Here is a 13585-nt window from a genome sequence, read left to right as displayed (position 1 = left end):
CAGCCTTCAGTCCTCAGCATAGTAACTAGCACTTGGTAGATGTCCAGTAAATATTGGTGGGTGAACAGGTTGGTTCAATTCCTCAAATATTTATCAACTCCTAGGTTGTACCAGGTCCAGCGGGGGACACTGCAGTAGCAGGGACTCAGACAATGGCGATTCCTGCCCTGGCCAGGGGTCTGATGGAGATGTTCAGGAGTCATTTGGCAATCTGGCTGGTGCTCAGGAGAAAGGAAAACCTGGGAATGGAGGTGTCACAATCACTAACATATATTCAGTCATTTAAGCCGTAAGAGTGAGATCACCAACAGCATGAAGGGACAGGGCCCAGCAGAACCTATGGAGGAAGAGGCACCATGTGGGAGGCTAAAACGCCCTGGGCAAAGAAACAGGAGACCCAGGAGCCCAGCCTCTTGGAAACTAGATGGGAGAGGACTTCAAGAAGGAAGAGGCATGACCGACAGTGTCCAAAATTCCCTAAGAGGGAGAGGGAAAAGGAGGTGGGAGATGTCCGACATCTGGACTATTCTGTCCCCATGCTCCCTGCCCAGCTCACCAGCAGAATCTTCTTCCCACCCCTCTTGCTTGGCTCAGCTTCCTAAGCCATGGACCACCCTATGGGAGCAAGGTGAATGATGGTGCCAGCAGGAGCAGGGTTAGGTGGCTCATTGTCCACTCCACAGGAGCCAGGATCCCCCTTCAGGTGGCTGAGTTAGAGTAGGGGCAAATGGCATTGAAGTTGGAACCCCAGACCTAGAGGGAGCCTGTGTGTGGATTTTAGAGGTTTGGCCCCTTTGACCTAGAAGGGACCTGCCTTGTCTCTGCATCTCTGAGCCCATTTATCAAGGGAGAAATGGCTGCATACCCTGTGGAGTTGTATTCTCATCACCTTGTTCCACTCTATGCCTAGAACAGCGCCTGGCCCTCAGTAAGTGCCAGGAAAGGAATGGTTGAGCCAGTAAGAGTCATGGCACTCTGGGGAGGAAGGGGGGGGGTTGCTCACAAAGCTAGGACGGCAGCAAGCCAGTGTCCATCCCAAGCTACTCAGTTCCAAAGGTGGCAAGGTCTTGTCAGTGCAGAAAGCATGCATGCCTGTGTGCGTGCAAGAGTGTGCATGGGTATGAGATAGTGTGTGCATGTGAAAGTGAATGTGTATGAGTGTGTGTCTACCTGTATATCAAGTGTGAGTTATATATAAGTGTGAGATTGTGTGTGAGTGTGTATATCTGCCTGTATGAGTGTGTGTATGTACATTCATCAGGAGATGGCTTCCAGGGCAAAGCAGTGTTTACAGTCCAGGGATGAGTCAAAAGAAAGTTCCTGAGGGATCATTAGTTTCTACCTTCAGACTGCAAATTTCAGCCCTATACATTGAGTCAACTTTATTTTCTGAATGAAATGCACATTACTATATGATAAATTGCTGAACACACTCTCCTAGTGGATGGTTCCTGGTGTGGTTTTTATTTTTTAACAGAAACTCAAACATGAATCATTTTCTCAGGCTCTTTAGGGGAGATGGTGGGCCAGCTATGCTCTGGGCCCAGCAAGGAAGAAGCATGACTGAGAGAGTGTCCCAGGTCATGACCCTAGCTTCATGTGGTCTCTTTCTCTGAGGCCCCCACTGCTCCCCAAATCCAGGTATGCTTTTGAGGCTCCTCCCTAATTCCCAACTCTGAAGCTGGGAAACCCATGCAGCCTTCCCAGCCCCTCCCTGCCCAGAGAGATCCTTCTAGGTCAGCACTTCTTGTCCACAGACTATGACTCTGCAGGAAAGCCCCCACTGTTCCTCTGTCAGGAATGATTAACCCCTGGCTAGGTGGTGCATGTGGCTTGATCTTTGGAGCAGGTGGTCCCTGGCCAGCTGGTCCTGCCAGGACCTAGAGTTCATACCACTCACTGAAAGCCAGAGCCCTTAGTACCCAACAGACTAGGGGAGCTCTCAGGAATCAGAGACAGAACCAGTGGCCCTGGGGAGTCACAGAGTCCTGGGGAGGGAAGGTTCTTGGCCCCCCTCGAGCTGAAAGAAGAATGGTACCCCCGTGACAGGGCAGCATGAGGGAAGGCAGCCAGAATCAAGTGCATGGCCAGGATCAAGTCCAGCCAACCCCTGAGCCCTTGGGTGTTGGCTGGGGGCTAAGCTTAGGCTGCAGGAAGGTGCCCAGTGCCCTGAGGTGGCCAGGAAGGTGTGAGGGGTCTGCTTTCATCTTGTCACTATTCCCCTGCTGCCTATGGGACCAGTTCCCACCTCTCCAGAGACCAGGCAAGGGCCCCTATGCAGGCTGAGCTGTCAGAGCCAGGTCAAGTGGGGTCCAAGAGCACATAGTGGACTCCTGGTACAGAGCATTCAGGAGAATGGGTGGGCAGGAAGGGACTGCCCACAGTGGCAGTAGGGGAGCAGGATTTTCTTCCTGCCACCATGACCCTGGGGATCACTATCTTCTTAGACCCTTTGAGCTAACCTGGGCTCACCAGAAGCAGAATGACTGAGTAGAAGGAACACTATCCCCAGCTCCTAGCATCCTTCCCTTTCCTAGCCATTCCTGATGACTAGAACCTCCTACAGGTGATGCCAACCCCGCAGATATCCCACAACAGGCACAACAGAACCCCGGAGCCCTGGTTCCCAGCTAGCCCTCAACCTTGGCCCCAGGATGGATAATAATAGCCGATGTTTATGGAATGATCACTAAGTATCAGGCACTGTTCTCACACACCATGTGCAGTAGCATACTCCGTTCTCACAGTCACCCTCTGAGGTCTGTGAGGCTCAGAGAAGCCTACACAGTTGGTTGAGAGGGTGCCATGCTTTAGGTACAGGTCTGAGTCTGGAGCCGTAGCTTTGGGTATGGTGCTGAGCTGCCTCTCATGACACTGGCAGAAGGTGAGAGGCCAGTGTTCTTGGAGCCCCCCAAGAGGGTGGGGCCAGACCATCCCCAGGAAAAATAGGAGAGATGACCTGACGCCTGCATGGCACACGGCAAGCCAAGATCAGGATACCCATCAGAACTTACGGCTCTCACTCTGTGTCCACCAGGGCACAGACTCCCAGCACTTTGATGCATCCCTGGCTTCCCAGCCCAAGTGTAGTCAACTCTTCTGGCAATTGGCAGCACCAGACAATTAACAGTAGAGAATAATTGCTTCTGGCTGTGCTAGCAGCCCACTCTGGTTGATGAGACAGGGAAGATCAGATGCTGAGGCAGGCCTCCCAGGACAGACCACAGCAGGAGACAAGGACCAAGGCTGTCAGAAAGGGCCACCAAAGTAGGGGCTCCTGCACCTCAAGGTCCCAGCAGGGGTCTTGAGTGATGGAAGCCTTGGCCTCAGACTCTGCTGAAGACTCTGGAGTGTGGAGATGAGCCTTGGCCTTCATGCCCATGGACAACAGCACAGCTTGGGCCCTGCTGTGGTCCTATGGTATCTGTCCAGGCATCTGGAGTACAGAGGCAGGGGTCCTGGTAGTCAGCGTCTGGAATAGAAGGCGCTGGCATGGCCATTAGCTGAGCTGGGGTGCATGGGGATGAGGGGTACACCAAGTGTACAGAGCAGAAGTGGGAGCCCAGAGTGAAGAAATGTGCACAGGTGAACAGCAGGCTCAGCTGGCCCAGAGCTGGCAGAATGAGGTGGATACCCAACCCAACGCTGACTATGTGTGTCTCCGGCCCCCAGACAGAGCTGTGACCTGGCCCTGCTTGCAGTTGATGAGCCTGCCCACCATGGCAAGCCCCACTTTGAGCCCTGACTCCTCATCCCAGGAGGCCCTGTCAGCCCCCACCTGCTCCCCCACCTCTGACTCTGAGAACCTCAGCCCCAATGAGCTGGAGCTGCTGGCCAAGCTCGAAGAGCAGAACCGGTAAGTTGGGGCTTGGGGTAGGAGGAGGGTGTGCAAGGGTACAGCTTGGGCCCCAAACAGAAGCTCCTAGGTGCTCCCTCACATTCATGTCTGAGTCTAGTCCTGGGCAAAGTAATAGCTCCCACCAGAGGCAGTGTCATCCTCCTAACCCTGAGTGAACAGATAGTTCCCCATTCAGATGAGGAGACCAAGGTTTCTAGAGGCAGAGTGAATCTGGGAACCTGGCTGTGTTTCTCAAGCCATTGTTAGACAGAAGAATAAAGCCTCTGACTCTGGAGTCAGGCCTTCCCACCTTTCTTTTCTGGCCCTCCCCTTGTTTTAAAATGTAGGTTTATTCCCTACTAATTGGAAAGAATATTTGCAACCCTATGTTCATTGCATGGTTATTTACAACTAGAGGCCCAATGCACGAAGATTCGTGCAAGAATGGGCCTTCCTTCCCCTGGCTGCCGGCACCACCTTCGCTCCAGCCCGGAGCCGCCTTTCCACCTTCCCATGCTACCCAGAGGCCCAGAGCAGCTGGGGCGGTGCAAAACGCCTGCGTTGTCGCCATGGTGACTGTGTATGCAAATTAACCCACCATCTTTGTTGGGTTAATTTGCATACTCCTGATTGGCTGGTGGGCATCACGAAGGTACGGTCAATTTGCATCTTTCTCTTTTATTAGTGTAGATAGCCAAGATATGGAAGCAACTCAAGTTCCCATCAATAGACGAGTGGATAAAAAAGCTGTGATACATGTCCCAGCCAGTTTGGCTGAGTGGATAGAGCATCGGCCTGTGGACTGTAGGGTCCTGGGTTCAATTCTAGTCAAGGGCACATACCCAGGTTGTGGGCTCAATCCCCGGCAGGGGGCATGCAGGAGGCAGCCAATCAATGATTCTCTCTCATTGATGTTTCTGTCTTTCTCTCTCCCTCTCCATTCCTCTCTGAAATCAATGAAAATATATATTTTTTAAAAGCTGTGATACATATATACGATGGAATATTACTCAACCATAAAAAGAATGAAACCTTACCATTTTCTTTTTTTTTTTTTTTAATATATTTTATTGATATTTCACAGAGAGGAAGGGAGAGGGACAGAGAGCTAGAAACACCGATGAGAGAGAAACATCGATCAGCTGCCTCCTGCACACCTCCCACTGGGGATGTGCCCGCAACCAAGGTACACGCCCTTGACCGGAATCGAACCCGGGACCTTTCAGTCCGCAGGCCGACGCTCTATCCACTGAGCCAAACCGGTTTCGGCGAAACCTTACCATTTTCGATAGCATGGATGGACCTAGAGGGTATTATGCTAAGTGAAATTAAAGGCAATCAGAAAAAGACAAATACCATATGATTTCACTTATATGTGGAATCTGAAGAACAGTGTAAACAAACAAAACAGAAACAGACTCATAGATACAGAGAACAGACTGATGGTTGCCACAGGGAGGGGAATGGGGACTGGGTGAAAAAGGTAAAGGGATTGAGAAGCACAGATTGATCATTACAAAATAGTCATGGGGATGTAAAGTATAGCATAAGGATTTGGGTCAATAATATTGTAATAACTATGTATGGTACCAGGTGGGTACTGGAAATATTGGCGGGAACACTTTCTTTAAAAAAAAAAAAACTATTTTGGGGGTGGGGGGAAATAGGGGGATAAGGACACATATGTAATACCTTAATCAATAAAGAAAAAAATAAATAAACTCATTTTTAAATATGTTTTTATTGATTTTTAGAGAGAGAGGAAGGGAGAGGGATAGAAAGATAGAAACATCAATGAGAGAGGAACATCTTCGATTGGCTGCCTCCTTCATGGCCCCTACTGGGGACTGAGCCTGCAACCCAGGTATATGCCCTGACCAGGAATCTAACCGGTGACCTCTTGGTTCCTAGGTCAATTCTCAACTGCTGAGCCACACCAGCCATACACTTTCTAAAGTATATGATTGTCTAATCACTATGCTGTACAACTGAAAATTAATATAAAATAATGTTAAATGTAAACTGTAATTGAAAAATAAAAATTTTTTAAAAAGGGAGTCATATTGATGACAAGTACTCCTTGAAGCCCTTTAAATCTGCTCTGGCTTTCCTCCTTTGGCATGTAAGTACTTTTAATTTTCCATAGAGTTGTAGAAGAAGAAGAATTATATTCATGAGTATGAGTATTTATCAAATGAAAGGTGACTAAAAATAGTAACACTTTCTCCATGTGCGCTTAGTGAACTTTTCTAGCTGGAACAGAGGCAACAATTGAAACTACTTTTAAATAATGCTTTTTGAGCTTTTGAAGTGAGCCTGTTATATAACTTTTTTTTTAGGACTTTTTATTGACTTTTAGAGAGAGAAACATTGATATGATAGTAAAACATCAATCAGCTGCCTCCTGCACACCCCCTCCCTGCGATCAAGCCCACAACCTGGGTATGTGCCCTGATCGAGAACCGAGCCAACAACCTTTTGGTCCACAGGACAACCAACTGAGCCACACTGGCCAGAGCTGACCTCTCCTTTTTCATAAACAATGTCTTTTTTGTTGTTGTTAATCCTTACCAGACGTTATTTCTTCCTTTGATTTTTCAAGAGTGTGGAAGGGAGGGAGGGGAGAGAGAGAGAGAGAGAGAGAGAGAAACATTGATGGGAGAGAAACATATCGATTGGTTGCCTCCTGCATACGCCCTGACTGGGCCAGGGATCAAACCTACAACCCAAGTGTGTGCCCTTGACTGGGAATAGAACGCAAGACCCTTTAGTTCACAGACTAACGCTATAACCACTGAGCCACATCAGCCAGGGCAGCAATGTTTTATAACAAGATAAGTTTGTAATAAAAGTTACTGTAGCCGAAACCGGTTTGGCTCAGTGGATAGAGCGTCGGCCTGCGGACTGAAGGGTCCTGGGTTCGATTCCGGTCAAGGGCATGTACCTTGGTTGCGGGCACGTCCCCAGTGGGGGGTGTGCAGAAGGCAGCTGATCGATGTTTCTCTCTCATCGATGTTTCTAACTCTCTATCCCTCTCCCTTCCTCTCTGTAAAAAATCAATAAAATATATTTAAAAAAAAAAGTTACTGTATTAACTTAATTGTGATTGAAATTTTAAACAGTTATGTTTTCTTATTTTTAAAACTTACTCCTTTTTTCCAGAAGAATAACTTTGAATTTTAAAAAAATATTTTTCAAATATTAAAAAATAAAATAAAATGTAGATTTATTATCATTCAGCTATGACAAAGCCAACAGATCAGGAGAGGACTGCCACTGAGAAGACAGAAGCAGGAGGCAGGGCACACCATGCAGGGCCACTCGGGGAGGCACCAGGGTCAGTCAGGAGGCAGAGGGAGCCAGGGGGAAATGCAGGCAAGTACTTCTGCTGTGGTTTCTGAAAGAAGGAATGGGCAAGGCAGGGTAAGCAGGCCTGGGTTGGGCTGGTTTGAATAATTTCAGCCTGCTCTGGGGCATAGGGGTGGCCTGTGGTGATAAGGACACATAGTAGCCCTGAGTGTGAGAGCCTGGTAATGGAGAGGAGGTGGGTTTGTGGGTTCTGGATTCATTGATTTGCACATGAAAGATGCACTAGCAGGTGAGTCCTTCACTATCTCTAGGAATTAGCTAGGCCTGGGAGGGACAGGCCCTCTAGAGTCAGCCAGGACCTCGCTGTCAAAGCATCAGAAACCCAGGTTTCATAAAGCTTCTCATTGGCTGAGTACTCCCAGCCACCTGCTCACCCTCTCTGAGCCTCATCCCTAAAACATGATTCTTCACAAAACCTGCCCTTCAGGGATGGTACAAGACTCAGTGAGCTAAATCCATATGCTTCTCAGCCCAGTACAGGCCACAGAATGAGACAAACAAATGCAGCCTCTGCAGAGAACCAGGGAGATGGACCATAGCTCAGAGAGGTTAGGGCTCTGGCCAAGGTCACTCGGCAAGAACAATTAGACCAAATCCTTGGTGGCCTCTGGAATCCCCGAGAAGAGGGGTCAGGCTCCGCAGCAGCTACCTGTTCCCAAGGAGTCACTGAAGCCCAGGGACCAGCGAGGCGATGCCTGCAGCCCAGAACTGCCTCTACCCACCCTCCCTACCTAGGCTCCTGGAAGCCGACTCCAAATCAATGCGCTCAATGAATGGCTCCCGGCGAAACAGCGGCTCCTCTCTGGTATCCAGCTCCTCTGCCTCCTCTAACCTGAGCCACCTGGAGGAGGACACGTGGATCCTATGGGGCCGAATTGCCAATGAGTGGGAAGAGTGGCGGCGTAGAAAGGAGAAGCTGCTTAAGGTGGCAGGGATGGTGGAGGTGGGTGGGCGGTGGGAGGGTCAGCAGGGACAGACAGCAGGTCACTCCGCCAGCACCAGGGTCCCAGCACGGGCAAAGGGACAGAAGTGGAGTTGTGCAGGCACTTTCAGGGGGCCTTGCCAGGGCAGGGGGAGGGAAGAGAGTGTGAGTGGGGCTGGCCAGGTAAGTAGCTGTCACACTGCCATCTCAGGCACCTATTTGTTTCCTGCCCCACTATGTTCTGTGACAAACTGGGGGTAGTACCTTAAGCAGTGTGGACTCCGTCTGCAGTGCAAAGGCTCCGCGGAGCTCTGAGCCACATGCATGGCGTAGGCAAGCCCCATGGACTAGGTAGCCGTGGGGAGACTGCACTGGGACAGCATCCAGTCTGGCCTCCTGCTGCCCACCCCGTCCCCAGGAGCTTATCCACAAGGGCATCCCACACCACTTCCGGGCCATCGTGTGGCAGCTCCTGTGCAGTGCTACGAACATGCCAGTCAAGAACCAGTACTCAGAGCTGCTCAAGATGTCCTCGCCATGCGAGAAGCTGATCCGCAGGGACATCGCCCGCACCTACCCAGAGCACGAGTTCTTCAAGGGCCAGGACAGCCTGGGTCAGGAGGTCCTCTTCAATGTCATGAAGGTGAGGCCCCCACTGCTGAGGACCCCTGTCCACATTGGCCTGCTGTCACTGAGCCTGGCAGGACCCTGCCCTGACACTCATGTTCCCTTGCAGGCATACTCTCTGGTGGACCGGGAGGTGGGCTACTGCCAGGGCAGTGCCTTCATCGTGGGCCTGCTCCTAATGCAGGTAGGTGGCCTGGGGCCAGGCTTATGGCAGGGGCCATCCCATCTAGGCTCTGCTTCCAGGAGGTGGACAAAAGCAGAATGTAACCCTCTATCCAGTGTTCTACTGTCAGAGCCTACCCCTGCATCCAACTGTGACCTCTGACATTCCCCAGGCCAAGCCTCCAGTGGGTGAACACAGAGGGGCTGACTGCCTGTTCTGTCCACTGTACTGTCTAAGGTCTAGAGGGGCAGGCCGTCCTACTCAGTCACCTCCCAGGGCTGGACAGGGAACTCCAACAGGGAGCTTAAGTTAGCCAGTGTGGAGTTTATGGGGCTGGGGTTTTGTCCAGAGAATTCATCAGGCTTAGGAAGAGGAGAACAGAGATACTGAGAGTGGACCAGATGGTGTCCCAACCATGGGCTCTGGAGGTGGCCAGACCTGGGGATCAAGTCCCTGCCAGGTGGCCTTTGGTAGGTGACTTCAGCCTCAGGAGATTTTCCATCAGTAAACAAGAGTGACCAGAGGTTCATTGTGAGAGTTCAGACAGCCCACGCAGTCCACGTTCATTAAACGTAAATGGAGCAGAAACAGGCCTAGCACAGTATTCCAGGTCCAAAAGAAGAGCAGTAAGCGTCCCCCTCCCACCCTGCCCACACTCACAGCCCCCTGCCCACCTGCCCACCTGCCCATCCCTCAGATGCCGGAGGAGGAGGCTTTCTGTGTGTTTGTGCGGCTGATGCAGGAGTATCGCCTTCGGGAGCTCTTCAAGCCCAGCATGGCTGAGCTGGGGCTCTGCATCTACCAGTTTGAGTACATGCTGCAGGTGAGTGGGGCCAGGGTGGCCCATCACCACCCACTCCTCTGCAGCCCACAGCCGTCCCAGTGGGTCTACTTAACTGAAAATTCCAGGGCTGAGAAATCATATCCAGAGGTTCCAGCTCAGAAAGGGGCTCTAGTCCCCAGGGAGCCATGTGGCACTGCCCCCAAGCACACTTCCAGGGATAGGGCAGGGCCAGCCATTTATAGTGGGGGCTCCTGAGAGCTCTGGGCTTCCAGAGTCCAAGGGCAGAGGGGTCAAGCTGGCTTTTGCCAGACTCACCCATAACACCCTCATTGTCTGCTCCCAGCGTGGTATGGCAGAAGAAGGGAAAGTATTGTCTGCCTGCCTTTGATGATTACAGGAGAGCCACAGACCTTTCTGTTTATAAATAGCAGCCCCCACAGGGCACAGGGGCCACTCTTGGCTGGCAGACAACACTTTCCCTGTGCATGCAAGGTAAGAACACACACATACACACACAGTCTGCTCCAGAAGTCTGTCACAGGTGGGGCTGTGAAACTGCACAGCAGTTGGGGGTGAGGGTTGAAGGCGGAATGGGAGGTGGGCCCTGGGACAAGCCTGGTCATGAAAGCCCCATTCCTCAGGCCTGGAAAACTGGGAGGTGCTGTTGTTCAAGGGGACCTGGTAGTGCCAACAAGCAAGGGGCCAGGGCCTGCAGAGAAGAAGTGGCCCTACCCAGGCTGGGTAGCTGAGAGCCCCCACAACAAAGTAGCTGGACAGAGCCAGGGAGCCCCTGGGTTTGCAAGGAAGCCTAGGGCAGGTTGCAGGAGGGGGCACCAGGGTCCCTTCTCCCAGTAAATGACATCAAGGGGGTCCTAATACTTTCTCCAGCCTATTTCCCCAGTTTCTGTCACTTTTCAGCAATCTGAAGTTCAGGCCTATCAGACCGGCATCCCCTGAGCATTGCTGGGCACAGAGCATCATGAGGGGGCTGTGGGGAGACACAACGACTGGCAAGTCAAGGAATACAGGTTGACCAGCAGTAGGTTTACACCGCAACCCACCCCACCTCTCACTCTCTGGGTGACCTTGAGGAGTTATGTAAACCCACCCCAAGCCTCAGAAGCTCCGTGTCAGGCTGATCACGAGGAGCCTATGAGCAGAAAGGAGAGCAGATGGGCCACTTCCTGCCCAAGGTGCACATCCAGCACCCATGAGCTGCTGCTACTCCTGTCACCCCTGCCTGTGTCCCCACCTCATGCTACTCAGAGTTCTGGGATTGTTTCAGCCTCACCCACACACAGTGCTGAGGGCACACAGAGGAAGGGACCCAAGGGCAGACCACAGAAGGCTTCCTGGAGGCAGGAGCACCGAGACAGCACTTCCAGATGGAAGGAGCCTGTGGGCATGGACAGCGGTGCCTGGTGCCCACAGGCTTCTTCTCAGTGCTGGGCCTCCTCCTCCGACCCCTCAGGAGCAGCTCCCGGACCTGAACACCCACTTCCGCTCCCAGAGCTTCCACACATCCATGTACGCCTCATCCTGGTTCCTCACACTCTTCCTGACCACCTTCCCACTGCCTGTCGCCACTCGTGTCTTCGACATTTTCATGTATGAGGTCAGGACCCCTTCACCCTCTTACTCTCCCAAAGGCCCCACACTGGAAATAAATTCCAACCAAGGAAGGGCCAGGGTTTGGGGAGGGATCGGGGAAGCACTGTCCCCACTGCCTTTGCAGGGCCTGGAGATCGTGTTCCGGGTAGGCCTCGCCCTGCTGCAGGTGAACCAGGTGGAGCTGATGCAGCTGGACATGGAGGGCATGTCCCAGGTGGGCCAGGGGCCCAGGAAGGGTGGGATTGCCCCCTCCCCCCGTAGGGGCACCTGGGCAGGTGAAGTGAGATGCTTGGAGTTCCTGAGCAGCCTGATCCTTTTCTATCCCCTGTGATCCCTATGGCCTCCCTGGAGAACCAGGTTGGGCCCTAAGGAGGTCCAGGCTCTGCCAGACACAGTCCAGGGCCAGCAGCCTGGCAGTGGGGAGAGAGGAAGGCCCAGGCCCTGGCTCTGGGAGGTTTTACCCCCCTTTCCTCTTGCCCCCAGCTTTGTATCCCCCAAAACCTTTGTGGTAAATAATTATACTAGCCAAACCATGGGGCCTTGGGTGTGGTTTTTGGTCCTAGGAACTGGGCCAGGTGAGGGCCCAGGAGGGAGTGAGGGGTCTGGGCAGCCTCACTGGCCTACCCCACCCTGGCTTCCCTGCTTCTCACGGCCATGTCCCCACCATGCAGGCCCCTGCCCCCTCCCAGTGTCCTCCAGCTGGTACTTCAGAGAAGAATACACAAAGGCCACGGTTGTGTCCACAGACACGAATGTTCATTGTCTGCAGCTGCCAGAGGGGGCCAGCTGGGCTGGGGAGCAGGAGCCAGCCTGGCCCCAACCAACAGCAAGCTGTGTCCACCAGTGGCTCACACTTAACCCTTTGTAGAGGCCCCAGGCCAGCAGACCCACTGAGGGGTCTTCCCTCCAGGTTGCTCCTGGCTGTTCCAATTCTACAACCTTTTCCATATCCTCTCACTGCCCTGGGTGCAACACGCCTCCCCCTTCCTCTAAGAAGGTGCCCTGTGCTCAGACCCTACCCCAACCCACCCCCAGGCCTCTGCCCTCAGGAGCCTTTGCAGCCTCCTTTTCCCCTGCAAACTGAAGTCCTGGCTGCTGGAAGCTTCTCCCCAGATGCCTTCTCACACTCACTCACTTGCTCCACAATGATGGAGCACCCACAACAGGCAGGCCAGGCACTGCACTGGGTACATGGTGACATCCCAGGCAGACCTGCTCTGCCCTCCCTCCCTCTTCCAGGGCAATGGGTACAGCAGATACAGAGGGGCTGGGGCGCCCCCCTACACACCCTTATAATCAGTGACTGCCTGTGTCCCCACAGTACTTCCAAAAGGTGATACCCCATCAGTTTGACAGCTGCCCAGATAAGCTGATCCTCAAGGCTTACCAGGTCAAGTACAACTCAAAGAAGATGAAGAGGTCAGTACCAGCAGCCAGGGCGCTGGTGGAAAAGGGGTCCCTGGTGGTGGGATAGTGACCATGTCAGCCTTCACCTCTGCAGGCTCGAGAAGGAATACGCAGCCATGAAGAGTAAAGAGATGGAGGAGCAGATCGAAATCAAAGTGAGTTCCTAGGGAACGGGGACAGGCACCAGAGGCCATTGGGAGCTTCCGTCCCAAGGCAAGAAGTGGGTGGCCACTAGGGGGCATCCCTGCCCAGCACATGAGGCACACCAGATTGTCCTTAGGCTCTGAGGGGTTGACTCTCTACATGTGAGCAAGGGCTCACCTGGCTCTGGGGACACAGAGGTGAATAAGGTGGACCTGCCATTGCAGTGAGGATGCAGTCAGTGAACCAATAAGTATAGAGTATGAACTCTAGAAAGAACTCTGAAGAAAATGTGTAGGGGAGATTGCTGCAGGTCCAGGGAACTGAGTGCTAAAGGCTGGAGCAGCAGCGGGCCTGAAGGGCTAGAGGAACATCAGGAATACTACCCTCAGTGGTGGAAGCCCCGAGGTCAGGGTTAAGGGGGAGCTCCGAGGTAGGCAGGGAGGATAGGCCAGTGTACTGCACTCATGGCCCCTGGCTCCCCCTAGTGCCTGGCCAGCCAGCCCTACTAGGTTTGGGGGTACAATTCTGTCACCAACTCCAATATGTGGGGGTTTTCCCCACACCACCAAGCAATTCTCCAACACCAGCTGGGTGTCCTACAATTCAGCTCAATTCTGACACTATCTACTCGGAGATTATGTCAGATCCCACAGGTTAAGGGCATTGTCCCACAAGACTGCCACTCCCCCCTTCAGAAGCCAGTCTCAAATCCAGATTGTC

General features: G+C 52.7%; 1 protein-coding gene across 3 annotated transcripts in view; it reads left to right on the top strand.

Moving 5' to 3' along the window:
- EVI5L (ecotropic viral integration site 5 like) overlaps nucleotides 1-13585 on the top strand; it is a 33074-nt gene that overhangs the window by 8190 nt on the left and 11299 nt on the right. For all 3 annotated transcript variants that reach the window (XR_013960808.1, XM_080672168.1, XM_080672167.1), the window contains exons 2-10: nucleotides 3673-3856; nucleotides 7943-8132; nucleotides 8548-8772; nucleotides 8866-8940; nucleotides 9617-9742; nucleotides 11175-11318; nucleotides 11439-11528; nucleotides 12636-12733; nucleotides 12816-12876. Coding sequence is in view for 2 of the 3 variants with exons in the window: in XM_080672167.1 (XP_080528293.1) it covers nucleotides 3673-3856; nucleotides 7943-8132; nucleotides 8548-8772; nucleotides 8866-8940; nucleotides 9617-9742; nucleotides 11175-11318; nucleotides 11439-11528; nucleotides 12636-12733; nucleotides 12816-12876 (1193 nt within the window). In the remaining variant the exon portion in view is untranslated. The remainder of the gene's footprint in view (nucleotides 1-3672; nucleotides 3857-7942; nucleotides 8133-8547; nucleotides 8773-8865; nucleotides 8941-9616; nucleotides 9743-11174; nucleotides 11319-11438; nucleotides 11529-12635; nucleotides 12734-12815; nucleotides 12877-13585) is intronic.

Source organism: Plecotus auritus (assembly GCF_963455305.1).
Source record: "Plecotus auritus genome assembly, chromosome: 6".
NCBI lineage: Eukaryota > Metazoa > Chordata > Mammalia > Chiroptera > Vespertilionidae > Plecotus > Plecotus auritus.
This window is presented reverse-complemented; position numbering and strand designations above follow the sequence as displayed.